General features: G+C 43.3%; 1 protein-coding gene across 2 annotated transcripts; it reads right to left on the bottom strand.

Annotated features, from left to right (window-relative positions):
• Positions 1 to 11: 11 nt before the first annotated feature.
• LOC115177413 (extracellular matrix protein 1) lies at positions 12 to 19,541 on the bottom strand. Of its 2 annotated transcripts, XM_029738161.1 has the most exons (8): positions 19,265 to 19,541; positions 18,417 to 18,482; positions 17,963 to 18,303; positions 17,377 to 17,564; positions 2,931 to 3,216; positions 2,288 to 2,496; positions 1,030 to 1,117; positions 12 to 803 (listed from the first exon to the last, which is right to left on the bottom strand). In XM_029738161.1, the coding sequence occupies exons 1-8, from the start codon at positions 19,323 to 19,325 to the stop codon at positions 615 to 617; spliced, it is 1,428 nt and encodes a 475-aa protein (XP_029594021.1). In that variant the 5' UTR covers positions 19,326 to 19,541; the 3' UTR covers positions 12 to 614. The 2 variants fall into 2 exon arrangements, with proteins under 2 accessions (XP_029594021.1, XP_029594022.1); XM_029738162.1 differs by lacking the exon at positions 18,417 to 18,482.
• Positions 19,542 to 26,617: the final 7,076 nt, after the last annotated feature.

Below are 26,617 nucleotides of genomic sequence, written 5' to 3'. Positions count from 1 at the left end.
ACTATAACATAAGGTCCACTTCCATCAACATTTCAGTTTATTCAAATAATAATTTCAATGTTGTTTATGTGTCAGATAACGACAAATTACAATAACTGGCAGTGCTTCACTCCAAAATGATTAAGACATATTCTAGAAAGATTTTTTTCAAACGTTAGAAATAGAACAGGACAACTGGACTAGCAGTTCTGGAACTATATGAATAATACAACTAACAAATCTGAAACATGTCTGCTTTACGAAACAAATCACCATTTGAATTACCACTTCTTTTTTATATTCGTATCAGCTCTCTGTGTTCTATCATTATAACACCCTCTTAATGACAGACACTGACAGTAATACTGAAATATTATGTGCACTGTGATACCATATATTAATTGGTTGTCATCTGGCCATGTAAGAAAATATGGAATAAATGGCACTTTCTAACTATAAATTCTGCTTACTCTTACCCACACCCTATCCCCTGTTTGACTAAATCATGCACTTGCTCAACAGTTCTTCTGTATTAGCCAATTCTATCCTTTCTGGCATGGTCATCTAGTGACTACTGCAGAAATCCCCTGACCGCCAATTCGGATTGGCCCACTGCCATCAGAGTAAAAACAAAATCAGGTGAGGAGGAATTTCCTCTTTCTGAGGTGTGGTGACTTGGTTGCCTTGGTGATGGCATTCATGAGCAGTCTGGAGAGGCACATAGGGGAGTCCTGGGAGAAGGAGGAGGAAGGGCAGGACTTCTGCAAGACAGCGGAAGAGGAGGGCTTCCCCTCAAGACAGCGTCTCTGCGACAGCATCACTAGCTGGGTTCACAGTCAAAGAGAGAAGTTATGAAAACAACAATATCAAAAAGCCTGCAATATGCAGAGACACAATATAAAAATAAAATGGTTTATAACTAACTCGCAGTCTAAGATCCTGTAGACACTTGATGGCCAATCATGTTCATTTTATCCCAATGGGACAACCTGGTTAATATGAGATATGGGGTTGTCTGAGTGAACCTGCATTATTAAGTGTCGAACTCACCTGTATCTGAACACATGCAGTTCTCTGGTCTGCTGGCAGGGGGCAGCATTGGACCACTAAGTTCTGGACAGGAAGAGCCAAAGGGAACCTGAGAGACCAGATTGCAAGATTATCTCAGTATACTACATCTTTGTTTTACTCGATAATCAAATCAGTCAAAGGGCTTTGTTAGACAGATATGTACAAATGTGCCTGGATCAAACTAGCTGCTGTAATAAGATACTTGTGAAAGTTATTCTATACTATTGTTTTTACATTTTTGGTAATGGTCTTTCATACAATGCAAATCTGGAATTTTAATGTCATTAACCACGTTTCCATCCACAGTTTTTATGCAAGTAAGCTCATACCGTATAAAACAAAACCACAACAACTGTAATGGAAACAGGAATTTTTCGTAAAGTTGTATAAATACTGACAGATAATTTGTTTGTTTGACATGGTGGGATCTTTTCGTCTGTAAAATTAGTTATGTGAGAAATGGCGGTGGAAATGCCTTTATGCTCGTTATTATTGATATAATAACCATCATATCGATGTAAACTTGCAGTCACTCGATAATATGGTGTTTGGTCCTTCCACTACGACTCAGGAAACTATGCAGTTTATTAGGCTACAGATTAAATAAATGATGAACTTCACAGGGTGGTGAAGATGCACAGTGATGCTCCTTTCCAGTAAATATCGAGGGTTTTATTCTGGTGACATGATGATCGATGCTTGACTGCCGTTTGAAAAATATATATATTCTCACTGTTATCCATAATAATATCATCATCTGGACTAGCCTACCCGCACTGTATCCGTTTGCTAGAGCGCATGTGCCAAGACCAGAGTGGGCACATATACTATTTATAACAACCGTTTTTGTGACAAATCTATCGGTAGAGTTGAAAATATGATGGAGACACAGTGAACTTCAGATTTTTATTCGGTACATGACATGTTAAGGGAAAAGTACCTTTTGTGTGCACTACAAAAATCAGCAACAAGTCAGTTTGGTGAAAACATACCACTGGTGGGAAAATGGCAATATTTAAAATCTGTCACCAACTGGATGGAATCCTAGCTACAGTCACCATCAACTACAGTGAAATGTACCCTTTCTGAAAGTTCTGGTTCTGTCACCCAGAAAGATAAACAATCAGGCTGGGCAGCATAAAAATGTGACTGAGGAGGAAAAAGGTCAAATTAAACACACACACACACACACACACACACACACACACACACACACTAATCCTAAACAAACCCTTACTTCTTGATGATCTTGTATGTTTCACAGATGTGTCCGAGGGTGTGAGTCTGTGGTGCGGCAGAGTCGAGCTTTTGGTCATAGTCTGGATGAGGGGCGCGGGAGGAGAAACAGGTGTACCTCTCCTCACCTTCTCCCACATCACAACAGGAGGAGTTGTGAAGCCTCCCCTTCTGCTCTTCCTCACAGAACCTGTCAAGCACCTCACGCCACTAAGAGAGAGGTGGAGAGATGTACTGTAAACACTTGAATTGATCAACACTCGAACTGTACATCTAAGCTTGAGCTGCACTCTGAATGCCAGGGGAGAACCTTAATGCCTGCAAAAACATGTATAGATCTGCACACAAAAAGATACCTAAAAAAACAATGTATTATTGTTCACTGTAGAGGATAGTTTATACAGATGTTTAGGTTTATCAGCCTTCTTCAGTGTAGGTATGAATGGGATCCTTATTTTTCCCACATTGACATGTGCAGGTAGGCAGGCCATAGCACGCACACACACACACACACACACACACACACACACACACACACACACACACACACACACACACACACACACACACACACACACACACACACACACACACACACACACACACACACACACACACACACACACACACACCATGCTCCTTACCTTTCCCTCAGCACAGGGTAGCACGTCCTCCTGTCCCTTACAGCAGTGTTTGAATCCTCTCTCCAGCCGGTTCATGGCCTTTGATTGGTGGGCCAGCCAGCCAAAGCCTGTACGTGGCAGCCACTTGGTGGTGGAGAGGGGTCGGCGGTTGTGTAGGCAGCAGACCAATTCAATGTTGTCAGAAGTGGGGCGTCCAGGGGGGAAGCTGATGTCAGAGTCTCTGGGAGTAGCTTGGGGGCTCTCCTTGTTCACCTCCCCTCTGACAGCACATGGACCAGGCTGGGACCTGGGAGGAAAGGACACAATACATGTAGTCATTAGTTGCCAGGGCTGTGGCGGTCATGCAAATGACTGCCAGTCTCATGGTAATTGAAGTTATTTAACATCAACATGTTTAGCATCTCCTGGTTTCCACACATAGCCTACAAGCCACTGATGCAGACCTTTGGAACATCTACATTTTAAGAAGTCTAATAAATCCATTTAATATAGGCTACACCATCACAATAAAACCATTATTTATTTTAGACAGGTGTAAAGAAACATGATATGACGAAAATGTAGTCTATTTCAGAAGAACAGAATAGCATACTCTGAGTTGTCCCTATGTTGGGTCCTGATCTGGCTATGCCATATGGCTGTGGGCTACACTAGTTCATTTAGCAGACAAGATTTTCTTAGAATTCCGTGGCATTGTTTTATATTATGAAGAATTCCATTGAACATAGCATAATAAAATAGAAAGGATATTTTCTCCAAACGATTTACGAGGGAGTGAACACATGCTGCTATTCTGTGTTGAACGCTTAACAAAGAAACAGGTCCTCCTGTATGCTTAATGTTTTGTTGTTAATGCAACTTTAGTTGTGATATACAATACCAGTCAAAAGTTTGGACACACCTACTCATTCAAGGGTTTTTCTTTATTTTTACTATTTTCTACATTATAGATTAATAGTGAAGACATCAAAACTATGAAATAACATATGGCATCATGCAGTAACCAAAAGTGTTAAGCAAATCAAAATATATTTGAGATTCTTCAAAGTAGCCACTCTTTGCCTTGATGACAGCTTTGCACATTCTTAGCATTCTCTCAACCAGCTTCATGAGGTTGTCATCTGGAATGCATTTACATTAACCTCTATGGGCTAGGTGGGACGCTTGCATCCCACCTACTCAACAGCCAGTGGAATCCCGTGGCGCGATATTCAAATACCTTAGAAATGCTATTACTTCAATTTCTCAAACATATGATTATTTTACACCATTTAAAGACAAGACTCTCGTTAATCTAACCACACTGTCCGATTTCAAAAAGGCTTTACAACGTAAGCAAAACATTAGATTATGTCAGCAGAGTACCGAGCCAAAAATAATCAGACACCCATTTTTCAAGCTAGCATATAATGTCACAAAAACCAAAACCACAGCTAAATGCAGCACTAACCTTTGATGATCTTCATCAGATGACACTCCTAGGACATTATGTTATACAATACATGCATGTTTTGATCAATCAAGTTCATATTTATCTGTACTGATGGCTTTTGCGCCATCAGTACAGATACCAACACATCTTGATCACCAAAGTCCATTTGATGTCACAAAGCTGTCCAGTACTTAAAAAATATCCTCTCCTGTTGTCCTGGTTTCCAGTGGTTTGCAGAAGGGGATGTCTTCCTTAATTGACCCCCCATAAACGTAACGGACATATACCAGGAGCTGTGCTAGGCCCGACACGTCTTTTGACTGAACCAGCTATAATGCATAGAATTCACTGGCTTGTATGCAAAGCAGTAATTGTTTCAAAACATCTCCTGCCATGTCACTGATGCGTCATGAAACAGTGTTGTTTGATGAAGGCATTGTCTGTATAGTTTTTTTGGCCTTTTCCCCCAGCATTGTCCCAGCCATATCCGCGGCAGCAGGAAGAAATAAGTCCTCCACAATAGTATGGGACTTGGCTGTCCTAGCCACTCGGTAGATCACCACATAAGACGCTTCTAGCCCCTTCTTATTAATGGTATCTGTTGCTTTTATGCATGTCTTACTACTCGAAAGATGTCTTAATACTCGCTCAAAAAACTCCTGGGTTTTATTTTTCAAATGTTTTGTTTCTAAATGTCTGCGCAAGAGTGAAGGTTTCATTGAGTTGTAAGATAGTACTTTTGCACATATAACACACTGTGGCTGAGGTAAGGCACTACTCCCCGTATATACTACTGTTCAAAAGTGTGAGGTCACTTAAATGTCCTTGTTTTTGAAAGAAAAGCACATTTCTGTCCATTAAAATAACATAAAATGTATCAGAACTACAGTGTAGACATTGTTATTAGCCTTCATTTCTCAGAACAAGAATAGACTGACGAGTTTCAGAAGAAATGTCATGCCCTGACCTGAGAGAGCCGTTTTTCTCTGTTTGGTTAGGTCAGGGTGTGTATGGGGTGGACATTCTATGTCATTATATTTCTTTGTTTTGGCCGAGTATGGTTTCCAATCAGAGGCAGCTGTCTATCGTTGTCTCTGATTGGGAATCATACTTAGGTAGCCTTTTCCCTCCTGTGTTTATGGGTAGTTGTTTTCCGTTTAGTTAGCTGTTACCTGACGGAACTGTTTGCTTCCGTTTTGTTTCTTTGTATAAGTGTTTCGTTATATACAATAAATTATGAGCACTTACCACGCTGCGCTTTGGTCCACTTCTTCAAACGAAAGCCGTTACAGAACTACCCACCAAAAATGGACCAAGCAGCATGCCCAGGAGGAGCAGGGATCCTGGGCCCGGGAAAGGAGAGAGTGGAGGACATCCTGGACCTGGGAGGAGGTAATGGCAGGGGACAAGACCCTGCCATGGAAGCAGGTGGAGACAGCGAGAGAGAAACGGCAACGTTACGAGGAACTAGCACGGCAACGACGGAAGCACGAGAGGCAGCCCCAAAAAATGTTGGGGGGGGGGGCACACGGGTAGATTGGCAGAGTCAGGGTGGAGACCTGAGCCAACTCCCAGTGCTTACCGTGGGGAGCGTGTGACCAGTCAGGCACCATGTTATGTGGTGATGTGCACTGTGTCGCCAGTGCGCCTTCACAGCCCAGTTCGTCCTGTGCCAGCGCCCCGCACTTGCCGGGCTAAACTGAGCATCCAGCCAGGACGGGTTGTGCCAGCCATACGCTCCAGACCTCCAATGCGCCTCCACGGCCCAGTATATCCTGCGCCAGCTCTACGCACTGTGTCACCAGTGCACCTTCACAGCCCAGTTCGTCCTGTACCAGCGCCCAGCACTTGCCGGGCTAAAGTAAGCATCCAGCCAGAACGGGTTGTGCCAGCCCTATGCTCCAGACCTACAGTGCGCCTCCACGGCCCAGTATACCCTGTGCCTGTTCTGCGCACCCGGTCTCCAGTGTGTCTCCTCAGTCCGGTGAGACCTGTTCCGGCTCCACGTAAGAAGCCTCCGGTGATGATCCATGGTCCGAAGCCTGTAGTGATGATCCATGGCACGAAGCCTCCAGTGATAATCCATGGTCCGTAGCCTCCAGTGATAATCCATGGCACGAAGCCACCAGGGATGATCCATGGCCCGGAGCCTGTAGGGATGATCCATAGTACGAAGCCTCCAGTGATGATCCATGGCACGGAGCCTCCAGTGACGATCCATGGCGTGGAGCCTGTAGCGACTATCCATGGCGCGGAGCCTGCAGCGATGGTCCGCAGTCCGGGGTCTCCTGCGACGGTCTGCAGTCCGGGGTCTCCTGCGACGGTCTGCAGTCCGGGGTCTCCGGCGGCGGTCTGCAGTCCGGGGTCTCCGGCGGCGGTCTGCAGTCCGGGGTCTCCGGCGGCGGTCTGCAGTCCGGGGTCTCCGGCGGCGGTCTGCAGTCCGGGGTCTCCGGCGGCGGTCTGCAGTCCAGAGCCTCCGGCGATGTACCGCGGTCCGGTTCCTCCTCCGACAATCCACGGTCCGGGGATACAAAAGCGGAGGGATCGGCGGAGCGGGGGCCGCCACCATGGGTAGATGCCCACCCGGACCCTCCCCTATAGGTTCAGGTTTGTGGCCGGGAGTCCGCACCTTTGGGGGTGGTCTGTCAAGCCCTGACCTGAGAGAGCCGTTTTTCTCTGTTTGGTTAGGTCAGGGTGTGATATGGGGTGGGCGTTCTATGTCATTATATTTCTTTGTTTTGGTCGAGTATGGTTTCCAATCAGAGGCAGCTGTCTATCGTTGTCTCTGATTGGGAATCATACTTAGGCAGCCTGTGTTTGTGGGTAGTTGTTTTCCGTTTAGTTATCTGTTACCTGACGGAACTGTTTGCGTTCGTTTTGTTTCTTTGTTTAAGTGTTTCGTTATATACAATAAATGATGAGCACTTACCACGCTGCGCTTTGATCCACTTCTTCAAACGAAAGCCGTTACAAGTGAGTTTTGTTTCTGGCCATTTTGAGCTTGTAATCGAACCCACAAATGCTGATGCTCAAGATACTCAACTAGTCTAAAGAAGGCCAGTTTTTTTGCTTCTTTAATCAGAACAACCGTTTTCAGCTGTGCTAACATAATTGCGAAAGGGTTTTCTAATGATCAATTAGCCTTTTTTAATGATAAACTTGGATTAGCTAACACAACGTGCCATTGGAACACAGGAGTGATGGTTGCTGATAATGGGCCTCTGTATGCCTATGTAGATATTCCATGAAAGACCAGCCGTTTCCAGCTACAATAGTCATTTACAACATTAACAATGTCTGCACTATATTTCTGAACAATTTTATGTTATTGTAATGGACAAAACTATTTGCTTTTCTTTCAAAAACCAGGATATTTCTAAGTGACCCCAAACTTTTGAATGGTAGTGTAAGTGAACCCCAAATCAATGTAGTCATATTTGCGCCTCTCGATGGCCCAACGTCCCTGTCTGTTGTTCGGTGCTTTCCTAGGTAAGGGGCAGTAGCTCTTCGGCTGCATCAGATTCACAACTGTCAGTGTCCATGCTAGCTGAGCTAACAACAAATGTAGAATTACTGATGCTAGCATTGGATGTGCTCGTGGAAGCAGAACAACTTGTGTCGTCGACAGGTGCAGGGGTAGTACTGTTGGTATGTGTCTTTATGGACGCGGGCCTTACTTTTTTAACCATTTATCAATTTTTGAGCAAACAGAATGAGCAGCAGCTATGTTTGGCTATATATGGACCATTGGTGGAATTCCCGCAAGAGAGTAACGGTTAATGTGATTGGATGTTAATTATTTGACAAGGCTACCTGTATTTGACATTGTGTTGTTATTTCGCTGAACAATAGATGGTTTACTTCTATTTTTGGCAGTGAAATGAGGCTACTCAGGAGAGAAAAAAAAACACCAAAATGTATAGCCTTGTTGGAAAATTTAAATCAACTGTTTGAAAATGTGAAGAAAAAAAAGTTTTTTTTTTACCCCAGTTTGGGAAGCTCTATGCTATACACGCGCAGCCATGCATTATTAGCCTAAATTATGACCATCCAATCTACTCATCACATTTCCAATAGTAGGCTATTTTACATAAGAAACAGCATTATATGCATGTAATGCATTATTATAAAAGGTGCATTTTTATGGTGAAAAATATCTTCCCCAAATATGAAACTCATGCACTGCCTATGTATGCCAGTTAGGCTACACCGGTTGTGAAGCAGATTAATGTGTTTAATTTTAAGAATTTAGACATAAATATATCAGCACAAGAAAGCTGTGATCCTCTTTTATATAGTGGCCAGTCAAAACTCTGTTTTCACACACAACTCTGCAATGCCTGGGTTTATAAGAGCACATGTTTCACTACGCTCTGTAGGCTCTCTCTGTATGTGCTCTCTTACCGTGTCCCAGGAGTTCTAGGTCTGTAGGCTATGTGCTCTCTTACCGTGTCCCAGGGGTTCTAGGTCTGTAGGCTATGTGCTCTCTTACCGTGTCCCAGGGGTTCTAGGTCTGTAGGCTATGTGCTCTCTTACCGTGTCCCAGGGGTTCTAGGTCTGTAGACTATGTGCTCTCTTACCGTGTCCCAGGGGTTCTAGGTCTGTAGGCTATGTGCTCTCTTACCGTGTCTCAGGGGTTCTAGGTCTGTAGGCTATGTGCTCTCTTACCGTGTCCCAGGGGTTCTAGGTCTGTAGGCTATGTGCTCTCTTACCGTGTCCCAGGGGTTCTAGGTCTGTAGGCTATGTGCTCTCTTACCGTGTCCCAGGGGTTCTAGGTGTGCAGGCTATGTGCTCTTCTTACCGTGTCCCAGGGGTTCTAGGTCTGTAGGCTATGTGCTCTCTTACCGTGTCCCAGGGGTTCTAGGTCTGTAGGCTATGTGCTCTCTTACCGTGTCCCAGGGGTTCTAGGCCTGTAGGCCATGTGCTCTCTTACCGTGTCCCAGGGGTTCTAGGTGTGCAGGCTGCGTTTGGAGTTATTTGGCCACGTTAGTTATGATACAAATCTTGTCAAAACATATAGGCCTATGGGCTACATGATGTTGGCGACTATGATTTGAAAAAGTTGCACAAAATAAAGCATGCGCTGTTTCTTGCCTTACTGCACATACTGGGCATCATTAACAAATTATAATATTGTCACCCATTAGACTAGTTTAATCTTGTCTTTACATATACTAAATAGGGCTGCTCGATATATCGTGAACATATCGGAATCGGACGATATTAGCTAAAAATGCCAACATCGGTATCAGCCGATGTCTAGTTTAACGCCAAATTTGCAAAACCGATGTCAAAGCTGGCGTGCATACCTATTGCTCATCTCATATGTATATACTGTACGCAATACCATCTACTGCATCTTGCCATCTTGTTATAATGTATCACTAGCCACTTTAAACAATGTCACTTCATATAATGTTTTCATACCCGGCATTGCTCATCTCATATGTATATACTGTACTCTATACCATCTACTGCTTCTTGCCTATGCCATTCGGCCATCACTCATTTATATATTTTTATGTACATATTCGTATTCATTCCTTTACACTTGTGTGTACAAGGTAGTTGTTGTGAAATTGTTAGGTTATATTACTTGTTAGATATTACTGCATGGTCGGAACTAGAAGCACAAGCATTTCGCTACACTTGCAGTAACACCTGCTAACCATGTGTATGTGACAAATACGTTTGATTTGAACGAAGGTACATGACGTAATGACGCCACGTACAATTTTGCGCTATATGTGCAACACAGCATTCCTAAACTAGCCCACAATGTATGCTGTGTGGATCGAGCAGTCAACAAGTAAACATTTCAGCAAGATAACTCAAAGGTGAAATCCATTAAAGCCAAGATAATGGCATTCATTGCCCTTGACAATCAACCGTTCTCTGTCGTTGGTGATGTTGGCTTTTGCCAACTGGTCGAGCACCAGTTAACACTACCCTAACAAGTGCGCTATTTTTATGAAGTTGCCCTACCGGAGTTGCACAGTAATATCGTCACTGCTATTAGCCTGACGACATACATACTATGGAAAGGCGTTTGAGTCTTTGCGTGTCAAAAAATATATAGTAGCACTGTCAAAGCTGTACAAAAAAGTCTGCAAACAAGCAAAAACCGGCCACGAACGATGTGCTCACAATACCGCATTGGTAATAAAGCATAATTTTTTCGACCGCAACTTCAGGGGTAGCTAGCATTAGCTTGGTACGTAGCTAGCACCAATTCAACCAGCCTGAACACAACGACCAGTAAAAACTGCTGTTATTTTCATTATTCTTAGCAATGATTTAGGAATCCTTGTAAGTATTAGCTAGGCTGACACTTGTTGTTTGCCTATTGCAATTTAACGTTATAAGTAGCCAGCTAGTTTCCTCTGGCTAGTGAGGCTCGACCAGACTGGGTTGTGTTGTAATGCTAGCCACAATTAGGATTAGGCACAGTAGTGGAATTTGCGGTTTGCCTTCAAGATAAAGGTATGTCATTGACAGTGATGCAAATGAATACAAATAGAATTATGCCATACTTTATTTTGAAGGCTAACCGCAAAGTCCACTATTGTGGCTAATCCTTATTGTGGCTAGCTTCACATAGATGGGTCTGACCACAATTAATCAAATAAGAACTGTCTTATAAATTAGGGTTATTTTAGATGACACCTAGCTATATAGTTAGCTAGGTAACTATAGCTACTGAAACAGATTATGTTGTGTTATTTGACACGTCAAATAGAGTTATTAGACTTGTATCTTTTTTGACACGGAAAGACCCAAACGGTGTTCCATAGAAATACTGGTTGAGAATGAAACGACTGAACAAATTAACAACGAAACAACACAGCAAATAAGTGAAAGAAATGTTGATTATGTTTTACTGATACTGGGGACATACATAAATGCCAACAAAATAACTTTTTGGTCAGTGTGGGGTGTGTGTGTGTGTAACCTTTATTTAACTAGGCAAGTCAGTTAAAACCTGTTGGGGATAGGGGGCAGTATTTGCACGGCCGGATAAAAAACGTACCCGATTTAATCTGGTTACTACTCCTGCCCAGTAACTAGAATATGCATATAATTATCTAATAGCTTTGGATAGAAAACACTCCAAAGTTTCTAAAACTGTTTGAATGGTGTCTGTGAGTATAACAGAACTCATTTGGCAGGCCAAAACATGAGAAGATTCTGTTCAGGAAGTACCCTGTCTGACCATTTCTTCCCCTTGTTGATTCTCTCTATCCATTACAAAGGATCTCTGCTGTTACGTGACACTTCCTACGGCTTCCATGGGCCCTCAGAGCCCGGGAAAAAGCTGAATGACGTAATTCAAAGCCCTGGCTGAAACACACGAGCGCTTTTGCTAAGTGGTCTATCAGAGGACAAAGGGCTTCATGCTCGTGCCCGATTCGACCCCGTGTTTTATTTTCTTTCGGCTGTTTACCTAATTGCAGATTCCCGGTCGGAATATTATCGCTTTTTTACGAGAAAAATGGCATAAAAATTGACTTTAAACAGCGGTTGACATGCTTCGAAGTACGGTAATGAAATATTTTGAAATCTTTTGTCACGAAATGCGTTATTTACCATTGGGATAGTGTCTAGAACGCACGAACAAAACGTCGCTGATGGAACATAACTATGGATTATTTTGGACCAAACCTACATTTGTTATTGAAGTAGAAGTCCTGGGAGTGCATTCTGACGAAGAACAGGAAAGGTAACAACATTTTTGTTATAGTAAATCTGATTTTGGTGAGTGCTAAACTTGGTGGGTGTCTAAATAGCTAGCCCTGTGATGCCGGGCTATCTACTGAGAATATTGTAAAATGTGCTTTCACCGAAAAGCTATTTTAAAATCGGACATATCGAGTGCATAGAGGAGTTCTGTATCTATAATTCTTAAAATAATTGTTATGTTTTTTGTGAACGTTTATCGTGAGTAATTTAGTAAATTCACCGGAGGTTTGCGGGGGGTATGCTAGTTCTGAACGTCACATGCTAATGTAAAAAAGCTGGTTTTTGATATAAATATGAACTTGATTGAACAAAACATGCATGCATTGTATAACATAATGTCCTAGGGTTGTCGTCTGATGAAGATCATCAAAGGTTAGTGCTGCATTTAGCTGTCTTCTGGGTTTTTGTGACATTATATGCTAGCTTGAAAAATGGGTGTCTGATTATTTCTGGCTGGGTACTCTGCTGACATAATCTAATGTTTTGCTTTCGCCGTAAAGCCTTTTTGAAATCGGACAGTGTGGTTAGATAAAGGAGAGTCTTGTCTTTAAATAGCTGTAAAATAGTCATATGTTTGAAAAATTGAAGTTTTCGGATCTTCGAGGAATTTGTATTTCACGCCACGCCCATCATTGGATATTGGAGCAGGTGTTCCGCTAGCAGAACATCTAGATGTAAGAGGTTAAGTTTGGTGCGCCGGGAGTACGCACCGTTGGGGGGGGGGGTACTGTCACGCCCTGACTAGGTGAACTCAGGTATTTTGGTCAGGGTGTGTCATGTTGGGTATTTTTCCTTGGTTTGTTTTCTATGTTTGCGTTATAGCCTATGTGGGTTATTTCTATGTTGGGTTCTGTCGATTCCCAATCAGAGACAGCTGTCGCTAGTTGTCTCTGATTGGGATCACATTTAAGTTCCTTTTTCCCCCACGCTGTTTGGGGGGTGTTGCCTCTTTGTGTTTGAGCAGTTAACGTATCGGCATTTTTCTTGGTTTTGTGTACGTGTTTATTGCAGTGTGAAGAATAAACATGTGTTCGCTCCCAGCTGCGCTTTGGTCCGCTTCTTCATCACCCGACGACGATCGTTACAAAAGGTAAATGAATCAATAAACCATCATGAATTATTAGTCATACAGCACGGTTAATGAATAATCAATGTAATGATCAATGTAGGGATCGATTGGTCTGATTAGTTCCGGAAAGTCCAGGAACCACTGGAGAGGGAAAGAAATGTGTGTATGCAATTAGTATAGAGAGCTACAGAAGCAGATGGTCAAGGGAGTAAAACTTCAAAGAGTTCCTAACCTTGAAGGAAAGGAACAGGCTGAGCCAGTGATAAACAGCGTGAGAAGTCAATGGGGGTTGCAGGTTACCAACAGATTGTGTGTAAATGTATGTGCGTAAGTAAGCAAGAACTATATAATGACTGTTTTGTTATCCTGACGCCAGAACGTTCTCTGAATAAAGCTACAGAAACCTTTTGCAGAAAACTGAGTCCTTGCCTAATTATTTTAACCCATTGTCTTACAAACCTTGGGCATTAGTCAAGGCGAATTGATTATTGATTATTATCATCAAGATATAAAATTCCTTTAACAAGATCGAGCAGCCTTCTGAGAATCCGTAGGCGAGTGAGTAAACTCACACTGCCATCTGTTCTTCTTGCTAACGTGCAATCATTGGAAAATAAAATTGATAACCTACAATTAAGATTATCCTACCAACGGGACATTAAAGGCTGTAACATCTTATGTTTCACAGAGACGTGGCTGAATGACAATATGGACAATATAGAGCTAGCGGGATTTTCCATGCACCGGCAGAACAGAGACGCTACCTCTGGTAAGACGAGGGGTGAGGGTGTCTATTTGTCAATAACAGCTGGTGCGTGATGTCTAATATTAACTTCTCTGGGCTAGGTGGGACGTGAGTGTCCCACTCTATTCAACAGCCAGTGGTAGAGCGTGGCACGAAATTCAAAACCTCAAAAATGCAATAATTTCAATATTTCAAACATACGACTATTTTACACCATTTGAAAGATAAGACTCTCGTTAATCTAACCACATTGTTCGATTTCAAAAAGACTTTACAGCGAAAGCCAAACATTAGATTATGTTAGTAGAGTACATAGCCAGAAATGACCACACAGCCATTTTTCAAGCAAGCATATATGTCACAAAAACCCAAACACAGCTAAATGCAGCACTAACCTTTGATCTTCATCAGATGACACTCCTAGGACATTATGTTACACAATACATGCATGTTTTGTTCAATCAAGTTCATATTTATATCCAAAAACAGCTTTTTACATTGGCATGTGATGTTCAGAAATTGTATTCCCACCGAAAACTTCCGGTGAATTTACTAAATTACTCATGATAAACATTGACAAAATACATAACAATTATTTTAAGAATTATAGATACAGAACTCCTTTATGCAATCGCGGTGTCAGATTTTAAAATAGCTTTTCGGCGAAAGCACATTTTGTAATATTCTGAGTACATAGCTCGGCCATCAAGGCTAGCTATTCAGACACCCGCCAACTTTGGGGCTCACTAAACTCAGAATTACTATTAGAAAAATTGGATTACCTTTGCTGTTCTTCGTCAGAATGCACTCGCAGGACTGCTACTTCCACAACAAATGTTGTTTTTGTTCCAAATAATCCATAGTTATGTGCAAATATCTCTGTTTTGTTCGTGCGTTCAGGTCACTATCCAAAGGGTAACGCGCGAGCGCATATCGACACAAAAAAATTCTAAATGTTCCATTACCGTACTTAGAAGCATGTCAAACGCTGTTTAAAATCAATTTTTATGGTATTTTCCTCGTTTAATAGCAATAATATTCCAACCGGACAATACTGGTTTCATTCAAAGAGGAAAAGAAAAAAATGGCGAGGTCTCGTGAACACGCATTTCCATGCACTTTGTCCTCAGGCAGACCACTGACAAACTGAGTTACTATACTTTGCCCAGAGACAGGAGATGCCCCAATCCTCTTTCTGGTGGCTTTAGAGAGCCAATGGAAGCCTTAGAAAGTGCAACATAACCCCACGGATACTGTAGTTTCGATAGACAAGCAAAAGCAGAACTACAAAATCGCAGACAGGCCACTTCCTGCTTGTAATCTTCTCAGGTTTTTGACTGCCATATGAGTTCTGTTATACTCACAGACACCATTCAAATAGTTTTAGAAACTTTAGAGTGTTTTCTATCCAAATCTACTAATAATATGCATATTCTCATTTCTGGGCAAGAGTAGTAACCAGTTTAAATTGGGTACGTTTTTTATCCGGCCGTGAAAATACTGCCCCCTAGCCCAGAAAGGTTAAAGAAGTCTCGAGGTATTGCTCACCAGTGGTAGAGTACCTTATGATAAGCTGTAGACCACACTCTCTACCAAGAGAGTTCTCATCTATATTATACGTAATTGTCTACTTAACACCATAGAACGAAGCTGGCACTATGACCGCTCTCAACCGACTTTATAAGGCCATAAGCAAAGAAGAAAATGCTCACCCAGAAGCGGCGCTCCTAGTGGCCGGGGACTTTAATGCAGGCAAACTTAAATCAGTTTTACCAAATTTTTACCAGCATGTCACATGTGCAACCAGTGAAGAAAAGAAATCCGAGACTACCTTTACTCCACATACAGAGATGCATACAAAGCTCTCTCCCACCCTCCATTTGGCAAATCTGACCATAATTCTATCCTCCTGATTCCTGCTTACAAGCAAAAACTAAAGCAGGAAGTACCAGTGACTCGCTCAATATGGATGTGGTCAGATGACGCGGATGCTACACTACAGGACTGTTTTGCTAGCACAGACTGGAATATGTCCTATTGTCCTTTGCTGTTGTTCTGGGATTGATTTGCACTTTTTGCACCAAAATACGTTAATCTCTAAAGAGACAGATCGCGTCTCCTTCCTGAGCGGTATGACGGCTGCGTGGTCCCATGGTGTTTATACTTGCGTACTATTGTTTATACAGATGAACATGGTACCTTCAGGCGTTTGGAAATTGCTCTCAAGGATGAACCAGACTTGTGGAGGTCTACATTTTCTTGGCTGATTTCTTTTGATTTTCCCATGATGTCAAGCAAAGAGGCACTTAGTTTGAAGGTAGGCTTTGAAATACATCCACAAGTACACCTCCAATTGACTCAAATTATGTCAATTAGCCGATCAGAAGCTTCTAAAGCCATGACATCATTTTCTGGAATTTTCCAAGCTGTTTAAAGGCACAGTCAACTTAGTGTATGTCAACTTCTGACCCACTGGAATTATAATACAGTGAATTATAAGTGAAATAATCTGTCTGTAAACAATTGTTGGAAAAATTACTTGTGTCATGCACAAAGTAGATGTCCTAACCGACTTGCCCAAACAATAGTTTGTTAACAAGACATTTGTGTAGAGGTTGAAAACGAGTTTTAATGACTCCAACCTAAGTGTATGTAAACTTCCGACTTCAACTGTACATGTACAAATTACCTCAACTAATCTGTACCCCCGCACACTGACTTGGTACCAGTGCCCCCTATATATAACCTCATGATTGTTATTCTAATTGTGTTACCTTTTTTTACTTTTTATTTTAGTCTACTGGGTAAATATTTTCTTAACTCTTCTTGAACTGCACTGTTGGTTAAGGGCTTGTAAGTAAGCATTTCATGGTAAAGTCTACACTTGTTGTATTCGGCGCATGTGACAATATAGTTTGATTTGATGTAAATACACTTAAATAGCAATATTAACGCATTTCCCATGGTTAATATTCATGCAGCCACGCAAGCTATACTCCTGTTGTAAAGCGAAGCAATGTGCTTAATATTAGGAAAGTTGAGAAATAAATATAGTAGGCTTAGCCTATAGAAAGCTGATGGGATCCTCTTTTTAATAGAGGCCCAAAAAAATCCTGCAATTGAAAAGCCTATGGAACTGTTGCGCAACATGAGCTCATGGGCTCTCATGAAGTGTTTGATTAGATTTTCGATTTCATTTCTATTGATGTCAGTGTGATTAGAGAGACAGTAAGGTGCTGAGTACCAGCACAATAGCAACTGACTGTTAGCAAGTTTGGTACTCTACTAATGATCATCAGCACCATCAGAATGCAGTTTTGGAGAAGCCTAGTTACCGTGACTAAACAGTCACATGGAATTTGACTGCGGTCATGACTCGTGACCACCAGTGTGGCGGTAAAACCGTCACCATAACAGCCCTGCCCTAAAACTAAAGTAAAACTCTCTCTCCCTCCCTTACTTGTGACAAGTGTTGGGGTTAAAGGTGAAGCCAGGTTCAGGTATGGGGGTGGTCGGCAGGTAGGTGGCGTTTGGGTTTTCCATATGGAAACAGCTCAGTCTGGCCCCGCCCTGTTTCAGGCAGCAGTGGTGGTGGCGTGTCTTCACTGAGAACTCATCAGTACAGAATGTGGACAGGGTCTGTTCCCACTGTAAGTGACATACACAAACATCAATTCACACATGAAAAATAGAGGTAAAAGAAGTCCTAAAATGGTGAAGGTACAGCTTTAGTGGGCCTGACTCATAAACACCTTCCCCTCTACACAGCTACACAGCTATACAGATAGACTCCAAGGCTGATCTGTTGTGTCTGTATGGGCTTTCCTTCTACTGAGTCTCATCTTCCCTGGACATCCTCTGTCCTCATCACTACTACTGTCTCATCTTCCCTAGACATCCTCTGTCCTCATCACTACTGCATCTGTGCACGTAGAAGGTGGTTCTGTTGGTACACTAGGAGTGAATGGACCTAAACAGAACTGAACACAACACGAAAGGACAGAATGGAACAGGACAGAATCCAATGTTGCCACAGAAACACTCACCGCCTGTGTAACGCAGCACAGCGTCACTTCCTGGACCTGCTGTGTCCCGTTCCCATGGCAACATGCGCTGTACCAGGACTCTACCCGGTTGACTGCTTCAGCTCGACGACGAAAGTGGCGTCTGCCGTCCTGGGGGAGGGAGTACCGGGGACGATGGCTGCTATGGAGACAGATGGCCTGGAGGTTCTTAGGGGAGGGCCGGCCAGGGGGGAAGAGGATACTGGGGTGGGAATCCCAAAACGAACGAGGCCCAGCCATTGGCCGAACTCCAGGTCTAAAGTCTGTGTTCAGGTGCAGGGTGATCTCCCTCTGGATCATGTCAGGCTCCAGCTGAATCTCCCCTGGAAGACAGATATACACACAGCACTGTGAGGGCATTGAAACACACACACACAGTCACACACACACAGTCACACACACACACACGTATATATACAGTACATGTCACACTAACTGTGCAGGAAATCCTCTATGTCAACAGAGGCCTGTCTCTGTAACATGTCAGGAAGGGATCTGTTATCTGTGGAAGGGATGAGAGAATGTAAACACACACGCCCACACATACTAGATAATAAATAAGCCATAGCACTCTGACCATGTGATGTCAGTACTGTTGTCTACCACCTAGATTTTTGGAAATCATGAAATCAGAATAGAAAAAGCTAATATGTAACTTTTTGGGTGACCCAATTCACATAGAAATGTGACTTATAGATCTGTTATTCTCATTGAAAGCAAGTCTATGAAGCGGAAGATATGTTCTATGTGTACTATTTCTATGATTCCCATTTCTTAAGTTACATTTTTGCTTCTGGTTTTGTATACCAGCTTTAAACAGCTTAAAATGCAAATATTTTTGGTTATTGAAAATGTATTTCATAGCGGTTTAGATGGTACAATGATTCTCTACACTATACATTGCTTGTTTTGTCACAAACTGAAATTAGGCTAACTATTTGAATTTTATCAAACAGGAAATTGCGGAGCGACTTCTGCATATTGCACCTTTAATTAACATGGTGTGAATTCTTTAGTCTAGATTTTTGTTGCACCTAGAATAATAGTTATACTGTTAGTAGACTTGGACAAAGTTGTTCCACGCTAAACTGTTGGAATGGAATGTATCACGTCCAACAAATAATGTTTTTCTTCATGATCTTGATAGGGCATAAAAATGGCCTCTTCTGCTCACTTCTAACAGACCATGCACAAACAGAAGGGGAGCCATAAACACATACCAGGACATAAAACAACGACAGAATGAATTGATGAGTACATGCAAAAACCTTGTAGGCTACAAACCTTCAGACGCGCACACCAGCACTAATGCACACCAGCAGGCTAGAGCCCAAGACCAACTCATTTTGAGTACTGACACGGGAGTTATCCTTGTCCTCTTTCACTGGACTGTTTCAACTCCCTCTGTTTTGCCCTCTTTCACCCCCCACTCTCTTTCCCTGTGTTTAGCAAAGTTGTTCCAAAGCTACGGCAAGTACAGGAAACTACTCGATAAATGACAGCTGGAGTCCCTTCTTTTCAAACCGTTATGTCCTTTTGGAGGGGTATGAAACAGAATGAGTGTGTGAGAGAGCATAAATACATGTATGGTTGTTTTGTGATTGGAGGAAAAAGAGGGAGGATATTTTCCCACCATTAGTCAGCAGTGCTATGTATTCACGGATGGAAGCTAGTCTACCCCCCCCAAAATTGACCAATAACAAAATAAATATTTGTCATTTCGCAAGAGGTTGAATGTATCACACTATGGAAAGCAACTGATCGTGCGAAACAGCGCCTCTCTGTATTTCAAATCAAATGAAATGTATTTATATAGCCCTTCTTACATCAGCTGATATTTGTAATATCGAATGCAAGGGAAGCTAGCAAGCATTTGGTCTTCCTTGATAAAACACTTATAAAATAATAGCCAATCAGTGTTGAACTAAATCTAGTGAGCTCAACTGTGAATGGTCCTGGCACACCAAAAAGTGTCAAGGAAGCCAGTTTGGATTTGGCTACAGTCCAATGACATCACATCATGTCACATCCAGAGTCAAATGTCATTGACAGAAACAATTTGAATCTTGTTGTGTTGTTGTCCTCCAGTGACTAGCTAGCTAAAATTGTCCCTTTCCCAAATTAGCCATGGATGAATATAGGGATTTGGACTTGTGGTTTTACTTAATTTTCCATACTGGCCAATGATTATGACAGCGATTCTGATCCAACCATAAAATGTATTGTGTCTCTTGCCTGAGAGGATGGAAGTTCAATATGTAGCTAGATGTAGAAGGCCAATGTTAACCAGCTGGCTCATCGTTTCCCATGAGAGCAAGTTAGGCTAGGGATGAAGCATTTTAGCCAGGTAGCCTAGGACAACAAAAAATAAAAGCGTGTACTGTATGACAGAGTCATAGAACATTTTGTCCACATGAAAGTGATAAGAGAATTATCTAATAAGGGTAAATTAATCAATAATCCATCATTAATTAGTAGTTATGTAGCATGGATAAGTAATAATTAATGTACTTAACGTTAGTCTCATAAAGGTCTAGTAGAGGCTGGAGAGGGAGAGAAATGTGTGTGTGTGTTTAGAGATACCGGGAGTAGCCTTCAAGGTCCTCCTAATCTATGGGGAAAGGAACAGGCAGTGCTGGAACAGTGGTGGGAGGTCAAGGAAGAGATACTGTTCACCTACTGTATGTGCGTATGTGTGTGCATGGGTTATCTACGGTTGGTGTGGATGTGTGTGCGTAAGCGGAGAGAGAGGATAAAATGAACATCTTTGTTATTTGGACTTCAGAACATTCTCTGAATAAAGCCGAATGAACCTTTTGCAGAAAGCTGAGTCCTTGCCTAATTATTAACCCTGTGTCTTACAAACCCTGGGGATTAGTCAAGGCTTATTGATTGTTAATTATTATCATTAGGTGCAACGATCGTCGTATGTAGTAGACCAAGGCGCAGCGGGTTGAGTGCTCATTTTAAACTTTTATTGAAAACTAAATAAACAAAACAAGAAAACGTACGAACGAACAGTATTGCAGGCTAACATAGCAGTGCAACAACAACTTCCCACAAAATCCCATGACAAAAACACCCCTCTTAAATAAGACCTTCAATTAGAAGCAATGAAGAGCAGCTGCTTCCAATTGAAGGTCAACGCCATCAACTAAACATAGAAATAGAAAGACTAAACTCGAACATAGAAATATACTAACATAGAACATTAACCAAAACCCCAGAACACTCTAAACAAACACCCCTCTACATAAACACATATCCCAAACCACATAAAACAAACACCCCCTGCTACGTCCTGACCAAACTACAATAACAAATAACCCCTTTACTGGTCAGGACGTGACAGTACCCCCCACAAAGGTGCAAACCCCGGATGCACCTCACACAAAAAAAACACAAAATAACCCCCCCAAAAAATAATAATCCCAAACTAAAGGGAGGGAAGGGAGGGTGGCCACCGTCATCGACGGTTCTTGTGCTACACCCCCCCCTCCCCAACCCACCTACTATGGAGGTGGCTCAGGCTCCGGCCTTACTCCCCCACCTAACCTGTCCACCCCCGCTAAATAATTATTGAATGTTATCCTTCCCGAAGTCTCTGGGCTATGGCGCATCGCTGAAGTCCTCGGGCTGATGTGCGTTGCTGGAGACCTCGGGCTGTAGGGCGACTCTGGCTGCGCCGTTTCCGGACTGTAGGGCGACTCTCGCTGCGCCAATTCCGGACTGTAGGGCGACTCTCGCTGCGCCGATTCCGGACTGTAGGGCGACTCTCGCTGCGTCGATTCCGGACTATAGGGCGACTCTCTCGGCTCCGAACTGTGGGCCGTCTCTCTCGGCTCCGGACTGTGGGCCGTCTCTCTCGGCTCCGGACTGTGGGCCGTCTCTCTACAGGGCACTGTCGCCGGAAGCTCTGGACGGGGCACTGTCGCCGGAAGCTCTGGACGGGGCACTGTCGCCGGACACTCTGGACGGGGCACTGTCGTTGAACACTCTGGACGGGGCACTGTTGCCGGAAGCTCTGGACGAGGCACTGTTGCCGGAAGCTCTGGACGAGGCACTGTTGCCGGAAGCTCTGGACGAGGCACTGTCGCCGGAAGCTCTGGACGGGGACTGCGCACTGAAGGCCTGATGCGTAGGGCTGGCTTAGGACGCGCCAGACTAGGGACACACACCATAGGGCTAGTGCGAGGAGCAGGAGCAGGACGAGCTGAACTGGGCTGACGCACTGGAGGCCTGGTGCGTGGGGCTGGTACTGGAGGTATCAGACTGGAGACACGCACCCCAAGGCTAGTGCGAGGAGCGGGAACAGGCCATGGGTAAGCACTGGAGGTCTGGAGCGCACCTCCTGCACAACCCGTCCTGGCTGGATGGTAATAGGGGCCCTGCACAAGCGGAGTGCTGGCACAGGGCGAACTGGGCTGTGCAGAGGCCTGATGGTTGCCGTGCGTAGAGCAGGCATAGGGTAGCCTGGGCCTAGGAAGCACACTGGTGGCCAGATGCGCTGCGCAGGCATCCTCTTTCCAGGCTGGATGCCCACTCTAGCATGGCACTTGCGAGGAGCTGGGATCGCTCGCACCGGACTGTGCGTGCGCACGGGCGAGATCGTGCGCACTTCCGCATACTCCGGCGCTCTCCACTCCATATGCTCCCCAAAATAAACACGGGGAGTTGGCTTAGGGCTCACCCTTGGCCCAGCCAAACTACCCGTGTGCCCCCCCCAAAAAAATATTGGGGGTGCCTCTCGTGCTTCCTTCGTTGGGCCCGCTCTTCACTCCACTTTCGCCGTTCCTCCCTTGCTGTCTCCACCTGTTTCCATGGCAGGGTTTTGTCCCCTGCCAATACCTCCTCCCATGTCCAAAATGTCCTCCACTCCCTTCTCTCCCTAGCCCAGGATCCTTGCTCCTCCTGGGCCCGCTGCTTGGTCCGTTGGTGGTGGGAAGTTCTGTAACGATCGTCGTATGTAGTAGACCAAGGCGCAGCCGGTTGAGTGCTCATTTTAAACATTTATTGAACAACTAAATAAACAAAACAAGAAAACGTACGAACGAAAAGTATTGCAGGCTAACACAGCAGTGCAACAACAACTTCCCACAAAATCCCATGACAAAAACACCCCTCTTAAATAAGACCTTCAATTAGAAGCAATGAAGAGCAGCTGCTTCCAATTGAAGGTCAACGCCATCAACTAAACATAGAAATAGAAAGACTAAACTCGAACATAGAAATATACTAACATAGAACATTAACCAAAACCCCGGAACACTCTAAATAAACACCCCTCTACATAAACACATCCCGAACCACATAAAACAAACACCCCCTGCCACGTCCTGACCAAACTACAATAACAAATAACCCCTTTACTGGTCAGGACGTGACATGAGAGATATAAAATTCCTTTATCAGAAAGAGAGGAGGCATTGCTAGAAATGTGACTTATAGATCTGTTATTCTCATTGGACAGTGCAGTTAGATTAAGAATTTAAGCCTTCTGCCAATATCAGATATGTCTATGTCGTGGGAAATTTTCTTGTTACTTACAACCTCATGCTAATCGCATTAGCCTACGTTAGCTCAACCGGCCCGTGGGGGACCCACCGATCCCGAAGAAGTTTAAGAAAGAGCTTCATAGAAATAACGCACATAGAACAGATCTTCAGCTTCTTAGAGTTGCTTTCAATTTACAGTAGCTATTACAGTGAAATAATACCATGCTATTGTTGGAGGAGAGTGCACAGTTATGAACTTAAAGTTATTAATAAACCAATTAGGCACATTTCGGCAGTCTTGAGACAAAATTTTGAACAGAAATGCAGTGGTTCATTGGATCAGTCTAAAACGTTGCACATCCACTGCTGCCATCAGTGGCCAAAATGTAAATTACGCCTGGGCTGGAATAATACATTATGGCCTTTCTCTTGCATTTCAAAGATGACTGTACAAAAACAATACAAAAAACAGTTGGTTTTTCTTTGTAGTTTCTTTTACCAGATCTAATGTGTTATATTCTCTTACTTTCATTTAACATTTCCACAAACTTGAAATTGTTTCCTTTCAAATGGTATCAAGAATAAGCATATCTTTGCTTCAATGCCTGAGACAGGCAGTTAGATTTGGGTATGTCATTTTAGGCGAAAATTGAAAAAAAAGGAATGATCCTAAAGAGGTTTTAAGTTACATTTTTGCTTCTGGTTTTGTATACCAGCTTCAACCAGGAAATTGCGGAGCAACTTCTGCATATTGCACCTTTAATTATCATGCTGTGAATTCTCTACTCTAGATGTTTGTTACACCTAGAATAATAGTATCCATGCTGGCTTTCACAGGCTACCTGAGACATGAAACAGGTAGGTGGGAGGGCCAATCAATGGAAACGCACCCTAGTAGAGAAAGGTGCATCTGCAGCCCGCAATTCAAGGGCGTTCCTGCAAGTGGGCATTCCTCGCATCTACAGGAACCCTTCTTTATACTTCTATTGGTACATTTTTAAGCTGACTCCAGTACATAGGCAGGAGGCAGGGGCACTCCAGTACAGTAGGTGGCGGTAATGTACCATAATGTTGGATGCCAACCACCGATCAACCCCACTGAAAAAGAGGCAGGGCCGACAACGGTAGCTAGCTATAGCTAGTACACACCAGTAGACTGTCCTTCGCCCCCACCTGTCGTACACACATTTTATTTGTCACATGTGCATAATACAACACCGTGAAAGGCTTACTCACAAGCACTTAACCAACAATGCAATTAAAGAAAAAATAAGAGTTAAGAAAATATTTACTAAATAAACTAAAGTAAAAATAAATAAAAAATAACACAATAAAATAACAATAACGAGGCTATATACAGGGTGGACCGATACCAAGTCACTGTGTGGGGGTACAGGTTAGTCAAGGTAATTTATACATGTAGGTAGAGGTACAGTGACTTTGCATAGATAATAAACAGTAGCAGCAGTGTAAAAACAAAGGGGGGTGGATGTCAATGCAAATAGTCCGGGTGGCCATTTGATTAATTGTTCAGCAGTCTTATGGATTGGGGGTAGAAGCTGTTAAGAGAAGCTGTTAAGTGGTAGTAGAGAGAACAGTTTATGACTAGGGTGGAGTCTTTGACAATTTTTAGGGCCTTCCTCTGACAAAGCCTGGTATAGAGGTCCTGGCAGGAAGCTTGGCCCCAGTGATGTAATGGGCCATACGCACTACCTTCTGTAGTGCCTTGTGGTCAGATGCCGAGCAGTTGCCATACCAGCCGGTGATAAAACCAGTCAGTATGCTCTCGATGGTGCAGTTGTAGATCTTTTTGAGGATCTGAGGACCCAAGTCAAGTCTTTTCAGTCTCCTGAGGGGGAATAGGCATTGTCGTGCCCTCTTCACAACTGTCTTGGTGTGTTTGGATCATAATAGTTTGTTGGTGATGTGGACGCCAAGGAATTTAAAGCTCTCAAAATGCTCCACTACAGCCCGTCGATGTGAATAGATAGTCCGGATAGTAAATAGTCCGGGTGGCCATTTGATTAATTGTTCAGCAGTGATATGGCTTGGGGCTAGAAGCTGTTAAGGAGCCTTTTGGTCCTAGACTTGGTGCTCCGGTACCGCTTGCCGTGCGGTAGCAGAGAGAACAGTCTATGACTTGGGTGACTGGAGTCTTTGACAATTTTTTGGGCTTTCCTCTGACACCGCCTAGTATACAGGTCCTAGATGGCAGGAAGCTAGGTCCCAGTCATGTAATGGGCCGTACACACTATCCTCTTGTCTTGACTCTCCTGGCTGAGGATCCAAGGCCTCAGATCAGCTTGGCAAATGGCGAACGATGACCAGACCCCTCTCACCCACAAAAGAGGAGAGGGAGAGGGGGCTGGGACGGTTTTATGGTCACCTTCACACCCTGTCGTAAATCAACAAAGAGATAACTATCTCTTGCACTCTAGTATTGGGATCGGAATGTCTTTGTCTAAGAGAGACTTTTGCCACCCAAAAACTCTGAGTGAACTTTGGAACAATATTTCTAACATCCAAATGTGGGAAATGGTCAGTGGGGACCTAAATAATAATCATGTCATATTGTTTTTCATTTTGTGATGTTAGTAAAAACTGTATGAACCAAATACTGTAACTTAGGATGGAAACCCCCTTTATCTGTCAAGTTTCCATCCAATACATTGTGATATGAAAATGAATTAAACTATTTTTGTTAAGATAGGAATGTGATTTTAGGAGTCATAAGAGATAACTTCTAATCATATCCTTTGCACATTAAGTAGCCACGCCCCGAATGAGGTCAGAGAGCTTGACAGCATGATGAAATTGTCCTATTTGACCAGAGTGCTTAAAAGGACTGACAAAGAATTAACATATCATACCAGACTCTCAACCTCAACACTAGATGAGAAGATAACCTCACCTATAAGACCAGAAAAGTGATGAGCGTTAGCTACGTGGGAAATGTTTGAAACGTTGAACCAACACGAGGTGAAGATGATGACCTCACCTACCAGACCACGATACCGCCAGTCTGCAGCTGCACGTGTAAAGTGCTTCAAACTCTGACTAAAGACACAAGGTGGGAAGGAGAAAATCCCATCTCAGACAGTCATTGGTGCATCTGAAAATCTGCTCTGAAAACAGCCCATAC

This window comes from Salmo trutta, chromosome 37, assembly GCF_901001165.1.
Source record: "Salmo trutta chromosome 37, fSalTru1.1, whole genome shotgun sequence".
NCBI classification, from domain to species: Eukaryota; Metazoa; Chordata; class Actinopteri; order Salmoniformes; family Salmonidae; genus Salmo; species Salmo trutta.
Note: the sequence above shows the minus strand (reverse complement) of the source record. Positions and strands in the feature narration are given on the sequence as shown.

Coding starts and splice junctions, on each gene's coding strand:
- LOC115177413 (XM_029738161.1), bottom strand. CDS start 19,325: ATGAGTTGGTCTTGGGCTCTAGCCTGCTGGTGTGCATTAGTGCTGGTG. Junction 2,497..2,930: donor TACCCTGTGCTGAGGGAAAG/GTAAGGAGCATG, acceptor CCTCTCTCTTAG/TGGCGTGAGGTGCTTGACAG. Junction 804..1,029: donor CTGCATGTGTTCAGATACAG/GTGAGTTCGACA, acceptor CTGTGAACCCAG/CTAGTGATGCTGTCGCAGAG.